This window comes from Xyrauchen texanus, chromosome 2 (genome assembly GCF_025860055.1).
Source record: "Xyrauchen texanus isolate HMW12.3.18 chromosome 2, RBS_HiC_50CHRs, whole genome shotgun sequence".
Lineage (NCBI taxonomy): Eukaryota > Metazoa > Chordata > Actinopteri > Cypriniformes > Catostomidae > Xyrauchen > Xyrauchen texanus.
Genome location: NC_068277.1, coordinates 23,215,454 through 23,232,086, shown reverse-complemented (window position 1 = coordinate 23,232,086; position 16,633 = coordinate 23,215,454). Strand labels below are relative to the sequence as shown.

The following is a 16,633-nucleotide window of genomic DNA, read 5'->3' as shown; positions in this document are numbered from 1 at the left end:
GATGATTTTCCAGGGTTGGTGGCGGGAGGTGTGGCGCATAAGCTTCTGCTTTATGCAGATGATATTTTATTATTCCTCTATGACCCCACTAGATCTTGCCTCCACAGAATTATGAATTCCTTTTCTAAGTTCTCAGGATACAGAGTCAATTGGTCTAAATCCGAAGCTTTGGCTCTGACAGCAAACTGCCCAGTAACAGCTTTCCAGCCGGGTGGCTTCCAGTGGCCCAAACAGGGCATTAAGTATTTGGGTATTTTAATCCCAGCAAATTTGTCTGATTTAGTCAAAGTTAATTTTGGCCCTTTAATAAAAGTTTTTTCGAGTGATGTGGGCAGGTGGGCTTCATTACATGTATAGATGATTGGGAAGGTTAATGTTATTAAAATTCATTGTATTCCAAAATTCAACTACCTGTTACAATCACTCCCTGTAGATATCCCACTCTCTATTGCAAAGCCTTTCTATCAAACTAACTGGAGAAGTTAAATTACACCCTGTTACCTCACATTTGCACTCGGAATGGACAAAAGTGTCCGGAGTGTTTAATTTGGATATTTATCTAAATGTTGCCTCGAGATTATGGCTGAACCACAAATTATAAATTAATAAGTCCCCTTTCTGCTGGTGAGAGTGGATTGTGAGGGGGGTTACTACACTCAGTAACCTATATGAGAGTAGTGTATTGAGATCCTTTGAAACATTTTAGAAAATTGTTTAGGTATTTACAGCTGCGCCACATTCTCTGTACATTTTTGGGAATAGCATACACTCCCCTAATGCAGCAGATACTATGGGAGTGGTGATTACTGCTTTTGGAAAAGGTAATGAGGCATCAGTTTATTACTTACTGCTAATTCAAAGTCTGGAGGACGGAGTTTCAACTTCTCTAAAACTTAAAGAGATTATGGGAGAAAGATTTAAACTTGGAATAGGAGGAGGGGTAATGGTGGGGGTTAATGTTGATTCTGTGTATGTTTTGGTTTTCTATGTTCAAATATGTGAATCAATCAAATGTGTTAATCTAAATTTATAAAAAAAAAATTTAAATGTAAGTTTTGATGTCAAAAACAGAGAATAACTCGATGACTTCAAATCTCATGTAAACAAGGTTCAAGATCTTTGGAAGTTATCCACATATTGTGCCTGGAAATTCACTAAATGTTATTGAAAGTGTTCTAAATCATCCGTATTTTAGAAAGATACTGACTGATTCCAGTGCTCTTTGGAAACTCTGTACAGCGTGCCAAAAACCAGAGGCAGGATGACCTGGCAGTTCTCCTCTATAAGACTCAGAATGTACTCATTATTCCAGAAATACAGAGCCCGCTCTGCAACCTGCGAGAGAGAAAAAGAAAGAATGGGTGGTTGCCAGACCAGTACACAAACAGAGAGATGTTCATTGCTCCTCCTTGCATTCACAAGTACTGCAGACAGACATCAGAATTGGTGAAAGTGCAGTGTGGGAGTAATGCACAAGTGTGAAGAAGATAGCTGACCTGGAAATGAGGGCTGGAAATGCAGGCAGCAATCTGTTTGAATAGAGGCTCCTGCACACGGATAAACTGAGATGGTTCAATAACATCCAGAATTTCCTCGACCTCCCCCAGGAACATCACCTAGAGTCACAGGATGATGTCCAAAAACAAAAAATATAAAAAATATTTACAGGCAAACATACTTGCTGTAGGTGTATGTTTTTTTATCAGTGATAATTAAGTAAAAATATTTAAAAAACACTCTCAGCAAAGTGTGAATTATTTAGTACATCACTATCTGAGAATTCTGTAAGAACATAAGATATTATCAAGATTTTCTACCTTTCATGTATCTATCCATTCATCCACCCATCCACACTTTCTTACCTCTTTCTGAGTGCATGTTTTGGGCCAGTATCTCAGCAACCCTCTGATGATCTAATGAAGAACAGTAAATAGACCAATAAATAAAACATCAACCTTCTTGATATGAGTGTGACTTTCAAAGTAATTGTGGCCGGTATTCATGGTAACAATAATAGTATGCCTGATGGCATGACATAATTAAATTGGACTTACATGTTCTGTAACTGTGGCATCCTTCTCCATGAATTGCACCACACAGTAAGCCAGCTACATAAAAAGAACACATATTTCATTTTTTTTTTTTTTTTTTTTTTTTGTGGATTGTTAATAAAATCACTTGCTGTAATACTGCAGGCTTCCTACACACTGTATGTGTCACTTCAAAGGCTTATTGATTTTACCTGCAGGTGCTTCTGATTAAAGGGTGTGTAAGGCAGGGTGGGAGGTTGTGGGGGTGTTCTTGGTCAGTGCAGCTATGCTTTAGGGAGATTGTTCATTGATTAGAGTGCAAGCACACTCTTTTGCTGTGAAGAACAGATTAAAGTCCTTATCTTGCTTTCATGATTTGATCCAAAGAACCGAGCAGACATCAAAAATAAACCATTCTTCTAATCAAGCTTCTAAATGTCATCACATGGCTTTATCATCAATCTGCCAGCATTGTGAGTTTTGAAACAGTCAATGCATTGCATATATCTATGCAGAACAATATACTGTATATAAATATCTATACAGAGGCAATGTGTAAAGTAAAAAGTAGGAACTGAAATGGTGCACTACAGTAATAGTAAGCCTTTAAGACATGCTGGTTAGATGCATGGCCACAGTTAGAAATTGGTCTTAGTACAACACATACTATTCGACAAGCCCCGCCCATGCCGGCACTATAGATCATTCCAAAGAACGAAGAAGAATGTTCTTCCTAGAACATTGGGTAGTTTTCAAACATTGGATAGTTTTCAAACACATTGAAAACAACAGCAGGAAGCGCTTCATTCATAATGTCTAAAATGTCAACATTAAAGTTTGGACCATGGCTGGATGCTCTCTGGATGCCTGAAACAAATCAACATTTCTGAAAAACAGAACACAACTGTAAGCCTGCATTGTAGCAGTGAAGTGAGACGGCTGGATACAGACTAAAAACTGTAGGATATGTAGCACACCTTTTATCTCTGGTAAGTGAACAAAAGTTTTGGCAACTAACTGTAAGTTTGATATGTAGATTCTAGCTGGCTTGTTAAGTCAAGGTATATATATACGGGCCCTAAAATTGACCTAATAGATTGCTTCCATTGAATGAAGCTGCAGAGTCACACACTTTCCATTAAGGTCAATGTAAAGTTTTCCATTAAGGTCATAATTGTAAATCTAAATACGACAAATCTTCACTGCATATCCCGTGTAGACGCACTCTGTTTCAAAAGGATAATGATACAACTCTGGATAAGTTCCTTCTGGTAAATGTTTGAAAGTTGTTGCCTCAAAGTCTAATTTATGACACCTCATTATTTATTTTCAGTTTTTGTATACATCTGATTTATATTTTATATTACAGCTACCAGAAATGCTCCAAGGCCAGACATGCACAGTAGCATTGTAATTTCTTTGTTATTGTTTATGTCTCTGAAACATTTTTTAAAAGCCTACTTACAAACTTTTATATAATTAATTCATAATTCCTTTCATTTATATAGAACTTTTCTAGGCACTCAAAGCACTTAACATAGTAGAGGGGGAATCTCCTCAACCACCACCAGTGTGCAGCATCCACCTGGATGATGCAACAGCAGCCATAGTGTGCCAGTATGCTCACCACACACCAGGCATTGATGGAGAGGAGTGTAAAGTGATGTAACCAATTCAGGGATGGGGATTATTAGGAGGCCATGATTGATAAGGGCCAATGGGGGGAATTTGGCCAAGACACCCTTACTCTTTATAAGAAGTGCCCAGTCATTTTTAATTGACCACAGAGTGTCAGGACCTTGGTTTAAAGTCTCATCCGAAGGATGGTACCTTTTTACAGTACAGCGTGCTCACACACTATACTGGGGCATTAGGACCCATACAGACCACAGGGTGAGCATCCCCTGCTGGCCTCCCTAATACCTCTTCCAGCAGCAACCTTAGTTTTCCCCAGGAGGTCTACCGTCCAGGTACTGAGCAGGCTCAACCTTGCTTAGCTTCAGTGCGTAACCAGGCAAGAGCTGCAGGGTGATATGGCTGCTGGCCAATATAAACATGTAGAGAATAGAGTGTAAAGATGCCACAAATCCTGTGAAACAAACTCATTTCAGGAACATGGAAATTAACAACCGATCATACAGCACAGAAATGTATTAACTTTATTTTATTTTATTGGCATAATATCACGCAATCCTGTTGATACTCGAGCATCCAGGTGATCGGCGCCTATAGTTTTGGCTTCTGGCCCAGGCTCAAGGCAAAATACTTTTATACAAAACAACTTGAAGTACATTTTTAACAGGTACAATTCCCTAGGAGCAAGGTGAGGTTGTTTGCCTTGCACAAGGGCATGATGGTGATAGCTAATGCCTTGTTTCTTGCAGACATTAATACACCTTCCAGTTACCAACCCTAAGTCTTAACAATGAGCCACACCACTCACATATGGCCACAGTGGTGTAGTACTCTCTGAAGAGTTAGGCAAACTGTGAATTTATGTATGAATTTGTGTGAATTAATTATGGTTACTCCAGGGATGCTTTTGCAGCATTAGAAGCTGGAAATGTCTCGCCGCTTACTGAAACAGAAAATATGATTGATTAGCAAATATCCAATCACATCTGAAATTAATGGATTGAAATTAATGGATCTGATTGGTGGATCAGCTTAGTCCAAATGTTTGTCTTGCAGCATCGTGTTAGAACACTGAAAATGTTCTGGGTCAAAAGCCTACTTGTTGTTCTGGCGGCCATATTTATCATCACTTATTTTAGGTGGGCATACGCAAAATCCTAAGAAAGATATGTGGGCATACGGCATATGTCTGTGTATGCCCTAGACTACACTACTGTATGGCCAGATAGATATAAATAGATTCAATGTATAAAGCAATTCAAGTGTCATACTGAATTCCAAGGAATCTTTCTGCGTAAAAGTTAATTTAATAAAAGTAAAAGTGAGCTTTAGAGTGTAACTGAGCCAAACAATAGTACAGTTATAGTTAATGACACTTTAAGTTAGGGTTGATTCAAAAAGCACAAAATCACTAAACCACTGAAACTATACATATCTAAACGATGACATTTATAGCCTGCACGCACATACCCATGCTGCTTTTTCCCAGATTAATATATAACCAAAGAGGAGACACACAATGCATCATCTGAAACCCAGAGATTATTTTTTGTGAGAAAAGGATGTTTTTCCATTGGGAGGTAACACAAACCATTTGGCCATGTGTGCATGTTTTTATTACCAAGGAAGCCCTTCTGCATGGTTGCCTGGGTGAGCTGTTATGGTGGTGATGGTGTGTGCGCATGTGTGTGTGTGTGTGTGTGTGTGTGTGTGTGTTTCTGCTTCGGAAGGGCTGATGTCACATAAAATCTCTGCCTTTCCCCAGGGGGTGAAAGCCCTATTAACTCGTGTTTTTTCTCTTCCCCCTCGTTCTTTTCCACATCAACCCGGGAACATCATAATTATCCTCTTAGTTCTCAGTCTATTAAGTGTTTTCTCTCTCTTGCTCTCTTGCTCTCACTTTAACAGAAAGGTTAAAGTCTTTAGCTAGCGAGTTTATGTGCATGTGTGTCTGAATCTATGTATAAATGTGTGCGTTTGTATGTTTTGTCTACAAGAGAACCAACTTTAAGCGGTAAAATCCTGGCAAAAGTAAAACTAAGATTCAATATCAAACCTCAACACTTCAGAAGGTTTTTGTATGATTTGGCTTAACGTACAATAAAAATCCCATACCCAAGAGACACCTCAGTCCAAATATATGCCCTGGTGTCACTCAGTAGTTTGAGGCTCAATGGGGACTGAGCTGTAATCATCCTAATATACTGTAAATCCAACAAGACTTAACTCAACCCCTCACCATTAGCTCCTATGCAAAAATATAGAATAGTAACCATATCTCAACAGCCACAGGTCATACAGAGTTGGGTATTTTGCATTTAATCTCACTAAGAGCTCCCCACAAATGTGCTGGATGAGCCTTAAGTGTGTGATTAAAGCTTTGGCTGGACTGTCCCCTACTGTTTCTATGGAGGCTGCATGACATTAGTCTGGCCGACTGAAAGCATTCCCTGGGAGAGCAAAATATGCCCTTGCAGGGAGTAGAAAGTTTAAATAGCCTGGAGTGTGGGCACTGCATTGTGGATAGGGTGATATTGACATGGGAGAGGGGGGTATAGAATTGAAGGGCTAGCACTTTCAGAAAACACAGACACACACACACACACACACACACACAAACAAACAGTATTAACATTAACAGCAGTATTAACATTACAAAAGCACTCTCCAGAAATAACTTGCTAATGGGTTGCAAAGTATAAATGGACTACCAAGTCAATGTTATGCAAGAATACACGCATAATCAAACAATCACACACTACCATGAACACACTAATACTTGTATACACACAAAGTTAAGTTTAGAAACTCTTAAGCAGGGCAATAAATTAAGCACTATATATTTACATTGTGCTACATTGGCCCTAAAAAGTACTTGGACACTTAAGCCACTCTTGAATATGTACACATGTTATTGCAGATCAAATCTTTTCTTAGTACAAATGCCATTTTTCTTAATTTTTGCAATTGCTTTTATTCTCAGCAATTATTATACAGCAATTTGTATCATTTTAAAAACGTGACTGTGGCAACATTTTTTGCAAAATTATTATTACGTGGTTTCTTACACATATTGCAGAAGTTCCAAGGTGAAATGTACACTCTGTGGCTCTATAAGTAAGTTACATTTTCTCCCAAAGAGAGAAGTAGGTATAGTTGCAGACTGGAGATCTCCAAATGGGGCGGAATCTCGAAAATAGGGTGGGGTTACTCCCAAAGGGGCGTGTTTTCTCCTAAAAAGGGGTTACACCAACTCCAAAAGTCACTCACTGTTAAGGTTAGGGAAAGGGTTAGGTTAAGGACACCCTATATCTTTGCTGGTGGTTTGGACCTCCCACAACTTTTTGGAGCTCTGCTTGCAGCTAATGTATATCATTCTCCAAACAGATGAGGTTTTTAAGGTTAATGCTCTATCAACTTTTAAATCAACAAAACCTACCCCCCTAATGCTCTATCAACATTTAAGTCAACAAAACCTACCCCCCTACCCTAAACCTTACACCTTAACCTAATCAATAATGTCATAAATAGCAAATATGAGATGAAAATCACAATTGCCAAAGCAACCACGTCATTTTGTGGGTCTTCTATGACACTTTTGGCTCACATGTCGCTTTTCAGGACTTGTACCCTGGTCCTTTGAATCACAAGTGCAACACTATCAGATGAGCTACTGCGTGATTTGATCACACCTGAATAAGCTTGTAAATGTAGTTGGTTATGCAACACACGAATACAATAGCCATAATATGTACAAGGAGCTATGTAAAACTTTTCAAAAATCTAGGTACAGTAATGCCTTTCTATGAGATGAGGTAGAACTGGTCACAGGATCAGTGGATGTTTTAAGTCAGTTCCTCTCAAGTTCACCAAGGTGTCCTAGCAGAGTATAAACAAGTATAGTTGATATTTCACTACTTAAATATGTTTTTGTTTTAATTTTGAACAGTAATCTATTGTTTTATAATTGAAAACCTAAGAAGCTTCTTTTTGTTAAATGTTCTGCTTGAGAGTGTGCTTGTCCAATCTTTCTTTAAAATTTGGTCCACTTGGTTTGATATTTTTCATATAATGCAATTGACAGTTTTCAGATGAATTGTGTAATTTTTTTCCCTTGTTTCTTTCTTAAGTTCAAAACTTTCTCCTATCGTAGCTTAATACATTGAGATTAAAACATTTGAACATTATTGTGGGGCCTGGGTAGCTCAACGAGTATTGATGCTGACTACCACCACTGGAGTCGTGAGTTTGAATCCAGGGTGTGCTGTGACTCCAGCCAGGTCTCCTAAGCAACCAAATTGGCCCGGTTGCTAGGGAGGGTAGAGTCACATGGGGTAACCTCCTCATGGTTGTGATGAGTAGTTCTCTCTCTCAATGGGGCACGTGGTAAGTTGTGCGTGGATCGCAGAGAATAGCATGAGCCTCCACATGCTGTGAGTCTCCGCGGTGTCATGCACAACAAGCCACGTGATAAAATGCATGGATTGTCTGTCTCAGAAGCGGAGGCAACTGAGACTTGTCCTCCGCCAACCAGATTGAGGTGAGTAACTCCGCCACCACAAGTCAAAATTGGGGAGAAAAGGGGATAAATAAATAATTTAAAAAAAACTTAATTAAACATTATTAAAACTCTGTTTGTTTGAGCATCCCAACCAAAGCATATCATAGCAACAATGGCATTTGGGGGAGACTATCTGTTTATTCAACCAATGGAAGACAGAGTGACAATTCAGAACCATTTTTGAAAAGCCACTAGTGTTGACATACTTTTTGGGGCCAATGTATTTAGCATTTAGAATTTAGTTAGTATTTAGCGCCCTCTTGTGGGGTGTTATCCTATTGCAGTGGACTGATTACAGTTTTTCATGAATTGCTAAAACACCAAACCCCATTCTCTGAACCAAATGCTCAGTGGCCTAAACCTTTGGACATTTTGGAAAAATCTTTTGGAAAAACATTAAACAAGTTCAGGAAGTTAGACACCATTTGCAAATCTCATCCACTCTTTTTGCAAAACTCTAAACACATTATCACTCACTAAAACAGATTTCGCAATGTGATGCACTTGTGTTGCAAAACGGTAAACACAGCAAAAGGAAAACACAACTACAACACAGTTGTTATCGTTTTCACACAATGACTCAAAATTGTTTACACTGGTTTCTCACAATGTGATCAAATCAATTGTATAAAATATACAAAGCACGAAGACGTGATGCTGAGGCAGAATGAATCTCTCATTGACTTTGATTTTGCAGTTGACAACATTTTTGAGTGTACCGTAATGTGGTTTTAATTTAGAGTTTTCTTTGAATTTTGGGCTTTTGTAATTGAATATACAGACATGCAATACTGTATTTCTTGCAGTACTTACAGTATACAATATATTCACTGTACTAATTTGTGATTACTAAAAATGAGTTTACTATATACAATTTTTAAAAACAATCTGTAACTACATGCCCTGAATGCTGTGTTCTGCATTTTCTGATGTAGTGTCTAATGAATGATCTGTAGTGTTTATATATTGACTGGCTGTGTGTATGATCTGAAAGCATTGTTTGAATTTGTGAACAGATTAAATGGTTTTGAGGGATTGAATTTGCCAGAAGAGTCAGAGGTTTTGTGAATGTAGTTTGAAAATATGTTTTTGTGTTTAAAGCTGTGAGAAAATGGGTGAAGGTTTCAATAAATGTGTCTTAGCGATTGTGGAAAAACTGTAACAGCATCAGACCTGTGTGTGTACCCCAGCGTGTCAGGGTGTTCTCTAACCTGTGCATGGAAAATGGAGAGAGACTTGGCAGTGTGCAAGGGAATCAGGACCCTCACCAGGAACTGCTTATGCTCTGATTTGAGGGGCAGAGCAAAGCCATTAATGATACTGGAGGAGAGAAGAGGAGAGGAGAGTAGAGGAGATGGTGAGTAGGAGGCAGAAAAGAGAAAAGGAAGCGCAAACAGGATTAGTATCAATCGTTCTGAAGATGCTCTGTATACTCATTCACCATATTATTGTTCATCAGCTAATCCTTGCTAAACCCTTCCTCTCTTTCGGACTAGCATCACCTCTCAGTTCCTCTCGTCGATTTATCTTTATCTTTGTTCTTCCACTCAGTCTATTCCTCCCATCACTTGAACAATTATTTCATTCCATTCCATCAATATTCTCTCTCTCTCTCTCTCTCTCTCTCTCTCTCTCTCTCTCTCTCTCTCTCTCTCGCTCTCTCTCTCTCTCTCTCTCTCTCTCTCTGTCTTTTATTCTACCAGCTACTCTCTGTCTCCTGCCTCTTCCTCCCTTTCTTTTTACATATTCATTCTCTCTTAATCTTATAGTCCTCTTTCCCATTCTCTCTCTTCCTCCCCATCTCTCTGGTTCTACAATCTTCTTCTGTTTAGCTTTTCACTCTCCTTGTCTCTTATCTTGCCCAGCTTTTCTCTCTCTAAGTCTACAGATCTCTCCCTCTCTCTCAATCTGCCTCATTCTCTCTTTTTCACTAGTGATCAGAGAGATGTGTGGGTGGGAGGCACTATAAATACTACTGGCATCAACCTGAATTTAGACCTCCATCCCCAACACTCTGACTCATCCCTCCCCCTGGTACCCCCTCTTTCTCCCCCTCTTTCTCTCTGTCAAAGGTTTACTTTGTTTATGCTATTAAACACACTCCGAAATCGGCACCATTTTGTTTGCATTGAAAACATGGCTGTGAGTTAAATTGCTGGACAGGCTAAAGACATGAAACATGACTGTGGAACATGCAGCTAGCACTAATTTAGGAAATGTCTGCTACAGTAAGTGTCTGAATCACCAGTTTACAAACCATATTGCTTCTCTCCAGTAATCTAGTGATACAGGGATATCACTAACTGCTGCAGCACCATGTTATGTAATAGTATAATTTGCTTCTTTAATATTACAGTACAAAGTTTTATAAGATATTATATGTACTTCCTAAATCTGAATACAATGAATAAACACTAGACATCCTCCTAATAATATAAACACAATTGATTTGCTATGTAAACGTCATTTGACAGATTTTGAAATAGGTCAATTAGCAAGGCTGACCCTGATACATATTAGCATGCTATTTTCTGATGGCAGATCTTCTACTACAAAGTTATTCAAAATTGTTGATGCCAGTGACCCTGAAATATGACGATTTACCTGTGAGGGACTCTGCCTAAAATTTAAAAGCTATTGCATTTTTATTTTAGGCAGGGGGTCCCTCACAGGGGAATAGACAGGGTTGGAAGGGTTACTTTTCACTGTATTCCACTACAGATTACAAAATACATGCTTTAAAATGTAGATTTTTTTCACTTGTTTTGAGAATAAAAACTCTGCCAGTACAGTAAGCCAAAATACACGTTAAAAATACATTCTCTGAAAAACCTAAATATCTTATGCAGTGTTTTTTCTAAAACAAGATCATTCAAATTGATCTTATTTTAAGGAATTTTAGATATTTTTACAGGAAAACAATACAAAAATTATTATCAAAAATATTATGTTTGCCCTAATATCAAAGGTCTTACTAGAAAAAAGAAATTATGATCCAACGTCAATTTTCTTGATAAAAAATATGATCTTGCCTGGTAACATGTGCATGTAAAATGGCTAGAAATTGCATTATAGCTTTGCGTAAAGCTGACAATTTACACAAGGTTTATTTCTATTTCTTTTGCTCCAAACTCACTTCAAACTTCTGCTCGTATGAATGTAACACATCATAAGAAAGTATTTCACCGCTGTTCAAATGGACTATGGATCGCATCATTTATATGTGTAAATGTTTTCCATCTGAAAGGACTAAATATTAAATGAAACAAACAACAATAAAATGCAAACTTTTTGAATGTAACTGTATTCTAATTATCAATTATTTAAATTGTAACTGTAGTGAAATACAGTTACTTATATTTTGTATTTTAAATTCGTAATCCTGTTACATGTATTCTGTTACTCCCCAACCCTGGGAATAGACAAACACTGGCTGTCAATATTAAACAAATATTTTGGTTAATTTTAATAATTAGTATTTAGAAAGTAGAAAGAAGTGGTTTCCAGTGAAACACTTACAGCTGAAGTGAATGGGGCCAAAGTGTAAAAATACTCACTATTTCAAAAAATATCCACAAGAAATAAACAATATGCATGTTAATATGATTTTAGTGTGAAAAAATCACTTACAAACTTTTTCTGTGTAAAGTTATAGCCATTTTACAACTTCATGACGATGTAATATCAACAAACCCAAAAACCCTAAAATGACTGTAAAAATTACAATTTAAACAACTTTACAGCTCAAATAATACATGAGTTTTAACAAAACAATTAATGTAAGTGCATTTATAGAATTATACACTTCACAATTCTGCCTTTAAACCCTCCAAAAATTGGCCCCATTCACTTTCATTGTAAGTTCTTTCGAAAAGGACGGATGAGTCGACATAACTTTTTGTGGAAATCAATATTATGCCATAAATGCTGTCGACTGAGCTTAACTCGTAATGAACCCAGAATATTCCTTTAATGCCAACTATTTCTATAAATGTATAGTAGTTCCTGTGGTATTGACTCTAAGATGTGAATGTTAAAATAAACTTAAAATATTAATGCAATAGCTTAGTGTTGAGTTTACAGTTGCAGTCAGATTCATGAACAGATTCACTCGGAATCGAACTTGGACTGAGCTGTTATGGACCCGATATCGAGTCCAAATCCACTCCCATTGGACTCTGACTTGACTCAGACCAGTTGCAAGAAACTTTTTGAGTTACGAAAATCACTAGCTATCATTCTAAGTGCATTGTCACTAAGGGTTTTCTTAATTTAATGTGTTTCTTGGTCTTGACTCTGACTCAACTAATGTGGACTTAAGCTATTTTTATGTTATTTTTTACCCCTAGCACCACCTTGCGGTCCTCTGGGCATCCTCAGTTTGAAAACCCCTGATCAATGAGGTTACATGATGTAATAAAATATATAAAACATTGAACACAACATAAATTTGGTTTACTTTCTATTATGAAGGTACAAAAGTATACCTACCTTCCCAAAATCTCCAGAAGTTCGGCAACTCCATTGAAACGCTCAGTTTCATAAATGAACCTGTTGAATTGAAATTAGATTAAAGTGTGTTATTAAAGGCCATAAAGTGGTCATGTTTTATTGTTACTGTTCACATTGCGTGTGCTTTTACGTGTGTCTGACCTGAGGAAGATATTGTTGATTTGTTTGCGGATGTAGGCCCTCAAGCCCAGGAGTTTGCCATAGACACGGTGTAGAATAGTTTTCAGATACTCTCTTTCTCTGGGGTCCTCGCTGTCAAATAATTCCAGCAGCTACATGTCCCACATACAAACATACAGTCAGCCTTTTTTCATGTTATTAAAAGCGAATCGGTATTCGAATCAGTATTTCAAGCCTTGCTAAAGACAAGGTTAAAATTGAAGAGCAAAATTAAAATGAGTCAGATATGCTATAAATCACAGACAAAGACATAAAACAGCGTTTGCAACCTATTTTACTTCTGCAATGTAACAATAGTGCAAATAGTATAAATATTTCTGAATTAATCAGGACATGCAATTAGAAATAAAAATAGTGTGGGACTTGATTTTATCCATCTGTAATTGATAGGATTGGGAAAGTGGTGTCTACACTGAAAAAAAATACTTCATGTGGTGGCATCTAAATTAAATGATTTAAGTCAAAACATCACCTTATCAACCTGACAACATTAGGTTACACCAACAAAACTAATTTTAAGGGTTTAAGGGTTAATCAGGTAGAAATAACTCTTTACGGTAACAATTGCATGTTACCATTTTTTGCAGTGAAATGTATATAACAGGTGGTTGAAGGGGAGGATTTGAAAAATAAAAGTGCTTTGAGACGTCAGCTGACAAATAAAGTTGTTTCAGAGTGGGAGCAAGTTATTAGATCTTGATTAAAGATTACAAAGTCAATGATGAATACCACACAATGAAAACCAGGAATGAGTATTAAAAAGTAAATATACTGTCACAAAATATTATGTGAGGTTAACCAAAAAATTGGCTTCATGTGGTAATATCTAAATTAGTTACACCAACAAAAGTAATTTTTATGGTTTAGACCAAGTAGACAAAGATCCTTGCGGTAATAATTGCACAATAACACATTTTTCAGTGTAGGGTCAATTTTTCTTTATAATAATAAAAAAGCTTTATACCTGAAGAACAAATTTCTGGTCCACGTAACGCTTGGCAAGAGAAGGCTGAAAATCTGGACTCTCAAGAAAGCGTAAAAAGAACTCATACACCAACTAGAAATTGAAGTGAAGATTTCAAAATTGGGGATGGGTGGGGGAGAGAAAGAGAGAGAAAGAGGAAAAGAGATTTGAGCTGAGACACAAACCATAAAATGTAAGAATGCTTTCTCACACCAATGTGTGTTTGGGTTAATGTGTGTTTGTGTGTATCAGGGAGTTAAAATGTACTTGTAAGTGTGGCCAGGAGGCTTCCAGAGCAGGTTCATCCTCCTCTGGGTCAAACTCAGGGTTCTCACTGGGTGGGAGAGTTCTAAAAATGTTCACTGAGATCTACAGACAGATAGAATGTGAGAGAAAGAGGAAGAGAATGAAAGAGTTATTGAGAAATTGAGGCTTTATTCTACTAAAGCATGGCAATAAGACAACAGCATCCCCACAGCAAATCACATTAAAAGGCATAGAATTGACGAATAAGTCAATGAAGGCTCTCACGCTCTATGGGGTTGTTCAAACAAAACACGTTTTGCATCCATCTGCACTTTATTCCAACAGTTTTCTATGTAATAATTTTTTAGATGCTGTGTCAGGTAAAAAGAACACATTATGTCTGAACGGCCCTTAATACCACAAGTCACTTTTTTGCATTTCACATCAAAACATTAAAAGGAGGGTTAACAAAAAAGTATTGGTTTCCAATTAAGGTGTTTTCATAATTTAGCTACACACAGAGCTAATGTAGCTAAACACAAGGAAACGTAAATGTCTTTAAGTGCACTTTAGAGCATTGAGATCCTGTCCATCCCTCAAAACAAATTATCTTTCTCTCCCTCCACTGCTCTTTTATTAAATCCCATCCTCCTCCATCACTTTTTCTTGCTTTCAACATCAATCTCACCATCTTAATGGCCTCTGGGTAAAGGGGTTCGATGAGGACCCCGCGGCTGGTGGCTACGCTCTCCACAAGCTCATTCAGCGCTGCACGTTTGATCTCTTTCCCCTTCAGGTCAGCGACGCAGTCCAGAAAGTCAAAGAGAACACAACACTGTTGTAGCTTCTTACAGAATAAGTCGTGAAGTTCTGCCACAGGAGCATCTGAGAAAGAGGGAGAAGAGGAGAGAGAATCCAATTTTACAACTTTGTGGTAATGACAATGTAACGCTTTTAAAACCTGCAATCTGATAAACACTGTAACGCCAATAAATGTGTATTTTAAGTGTGTATTTTACTGTTAATAGACTGGCCCCATTCACTAGTCAATGTAATTCTATGGAATTTTAGCATCTGCTTGGCAAAAATCAATTCACTTATAAAAGTAATAGCTCACCTCTCCTTAATAACCTGCACAATATGAGTTATCATTCATGTCCAAAGCACAAACGGTGTAGCATGAGTTAAGCACCAAAGTTTAATATTTAGGGTTAGGCACTGACGTGCACAGGACGGGGGCTACAGGGATCCCTGCCCCTTTTGTTCACAAATCTAAAGGTGCCCTTCACAAATGTAAAGGTGCCCTTTTGAGTGGAGGTGCTTTTAAGAGTGTGGGGGTGCCTTAAGAGCTCGTGTTTACTACAGCAGAACCTCAGAATCGCACAGCTGTTCCTGGAGGCCCCCCAACAATACACATTTTGGATAACTCCCTAATCAAACACACTTGATTCTACTCGTCAGCTCGTTACACTCAAAAACGTATTTTAGACTATTTTTAAGATGTATCCATTTCAATTGAATAACAAATTTCTATCTATTTGAATTGAATAGTCTTGAAGCAAATGTAATTAATAAAACTTGCATTTTGTAAGATTTGTACATTTAATTTAGTTAAAGATTAGGCAATTCAATTAGATGGAATTTTTTTATTCAATTGAAATGGATACATCTTGAAAATAGGCTAAAATCGTTTTTTGAGTGTAGTAGAGACTCCAAGACCTGAACTGGGTGTGCAGATAAGGGAGATGTGCAGTGTTGGGGGGCCTCCAGGAACAGGGTTGGGAACCACCGGTTTATGGGAACATGTTTACTTCTCAGTTTCTATGGGACAAGAACCTGTGTCTCGAAGATTCAGTAATGCTAGATGAGAAGGTGAGCACATCTGAATTGATGCAAAAATGTTTAAAGGTATGATTAAACACAACAGCACAATTACATATCTTCTTTGAGTTACACAGACACTATCATCTATAGAGTACAGAGTATGTTAACGCAGATATTGTAAAGAGGATGTATCGGATGCTAATGAGAAATAAATGTAGATGTCTTGTTAATAACAGGATTACCGGGTACTATCGTTTACAATTTTTCTTCCCTTTTTCTCCCCAATTTGGAATGCCCAATTCCCAGTGCGCACTAAGTCCTCGTGGTGGCGTAGTGACTTGCCTCAATCCAGGTGGCAGAGGACGAATCTCAGTTGCCTCCGCGTCTGAGACCGTCAATCCGCGCATCTTATCATGTGGCTTGTTGAGCGCGTTACCACGGAGACATATCGCACATGGAGGCTTCAAGGCATCCAACGCGGCATCCACACACAACTCACCACGCGCCCCACCGAGAGTGAACCACATTATAGTGACCACAAGGAGGTTACCCTGTGTGACTCTAACCTCCCAAGCAACCAGGCCAATTTGGTTGTTTAGGAGACCTGGCTGGAGTCACTCAGCATGCCCTAGGATTCTAACTCGTGAACTTCAGGGGTGGTTGTCAGTGTCTTTACTCACT

The 16,633-nt window shown here is 38.0% G+C and overlaps 1 protein-coding gene across 2 annotated transcripts in view; it reads right to left on the bottom strand.

The window, feature by feature from the left end:
* LOC127658392 (serine/threonine-protein phosphatase 2A 56 kDa regulatory subunit beta isoform-like) overlaps positions 1–16,633 on the bottom strand; it is a 39,259-nt gene that overhangs the window by 10,283 nt on the left and 12,343 nt on the right. For both annotated transcript variants that reach the window (XR_007972379.1, XM_052147669.1), the window contains exons 2-11: positions 14,817–15,013; positions 14,150–14,251; positions 13,883–13,975; positions 12,880–13,010; positions 12,718–12,777; positions 9,438–9,546; positions 2,055–2,108; positions 1,863–1,913; positions 1,497–1,616; positions 1,208–1,335 (exon numbers count right to left, since the gene is read on the bottom strand). Coding sequence is in view for 1 of the 2 variants with exons in the window: in XM_052147669.1 (XP_052003629.1) it covers positions 1,208–1,335; positions 1,497–1,616; positions 1,863–1,913; positions 2,055–2,108; positions 9,438–9,546; positions 12,718–12,777; positions 12,880–13,010; positions 13,883–13,975; positions 14,150–14,251; positions 14,817–15,013 (1,045 nt within the window). In the remaining variant the exon portion in view is untranslated. The remainder of the gene's footprint in view (positions 1–1,207; positions 1,336–1,496; positions 1,617–1,862; positions 1,914–2,054; positions 2,109–9,437; positions 9,547–12,717; positions 12,778–12,879; positions 13,011–13,882; positions 13,976–14,149; positions 14,252–14,816; positions 15,014–16,633) is intronic.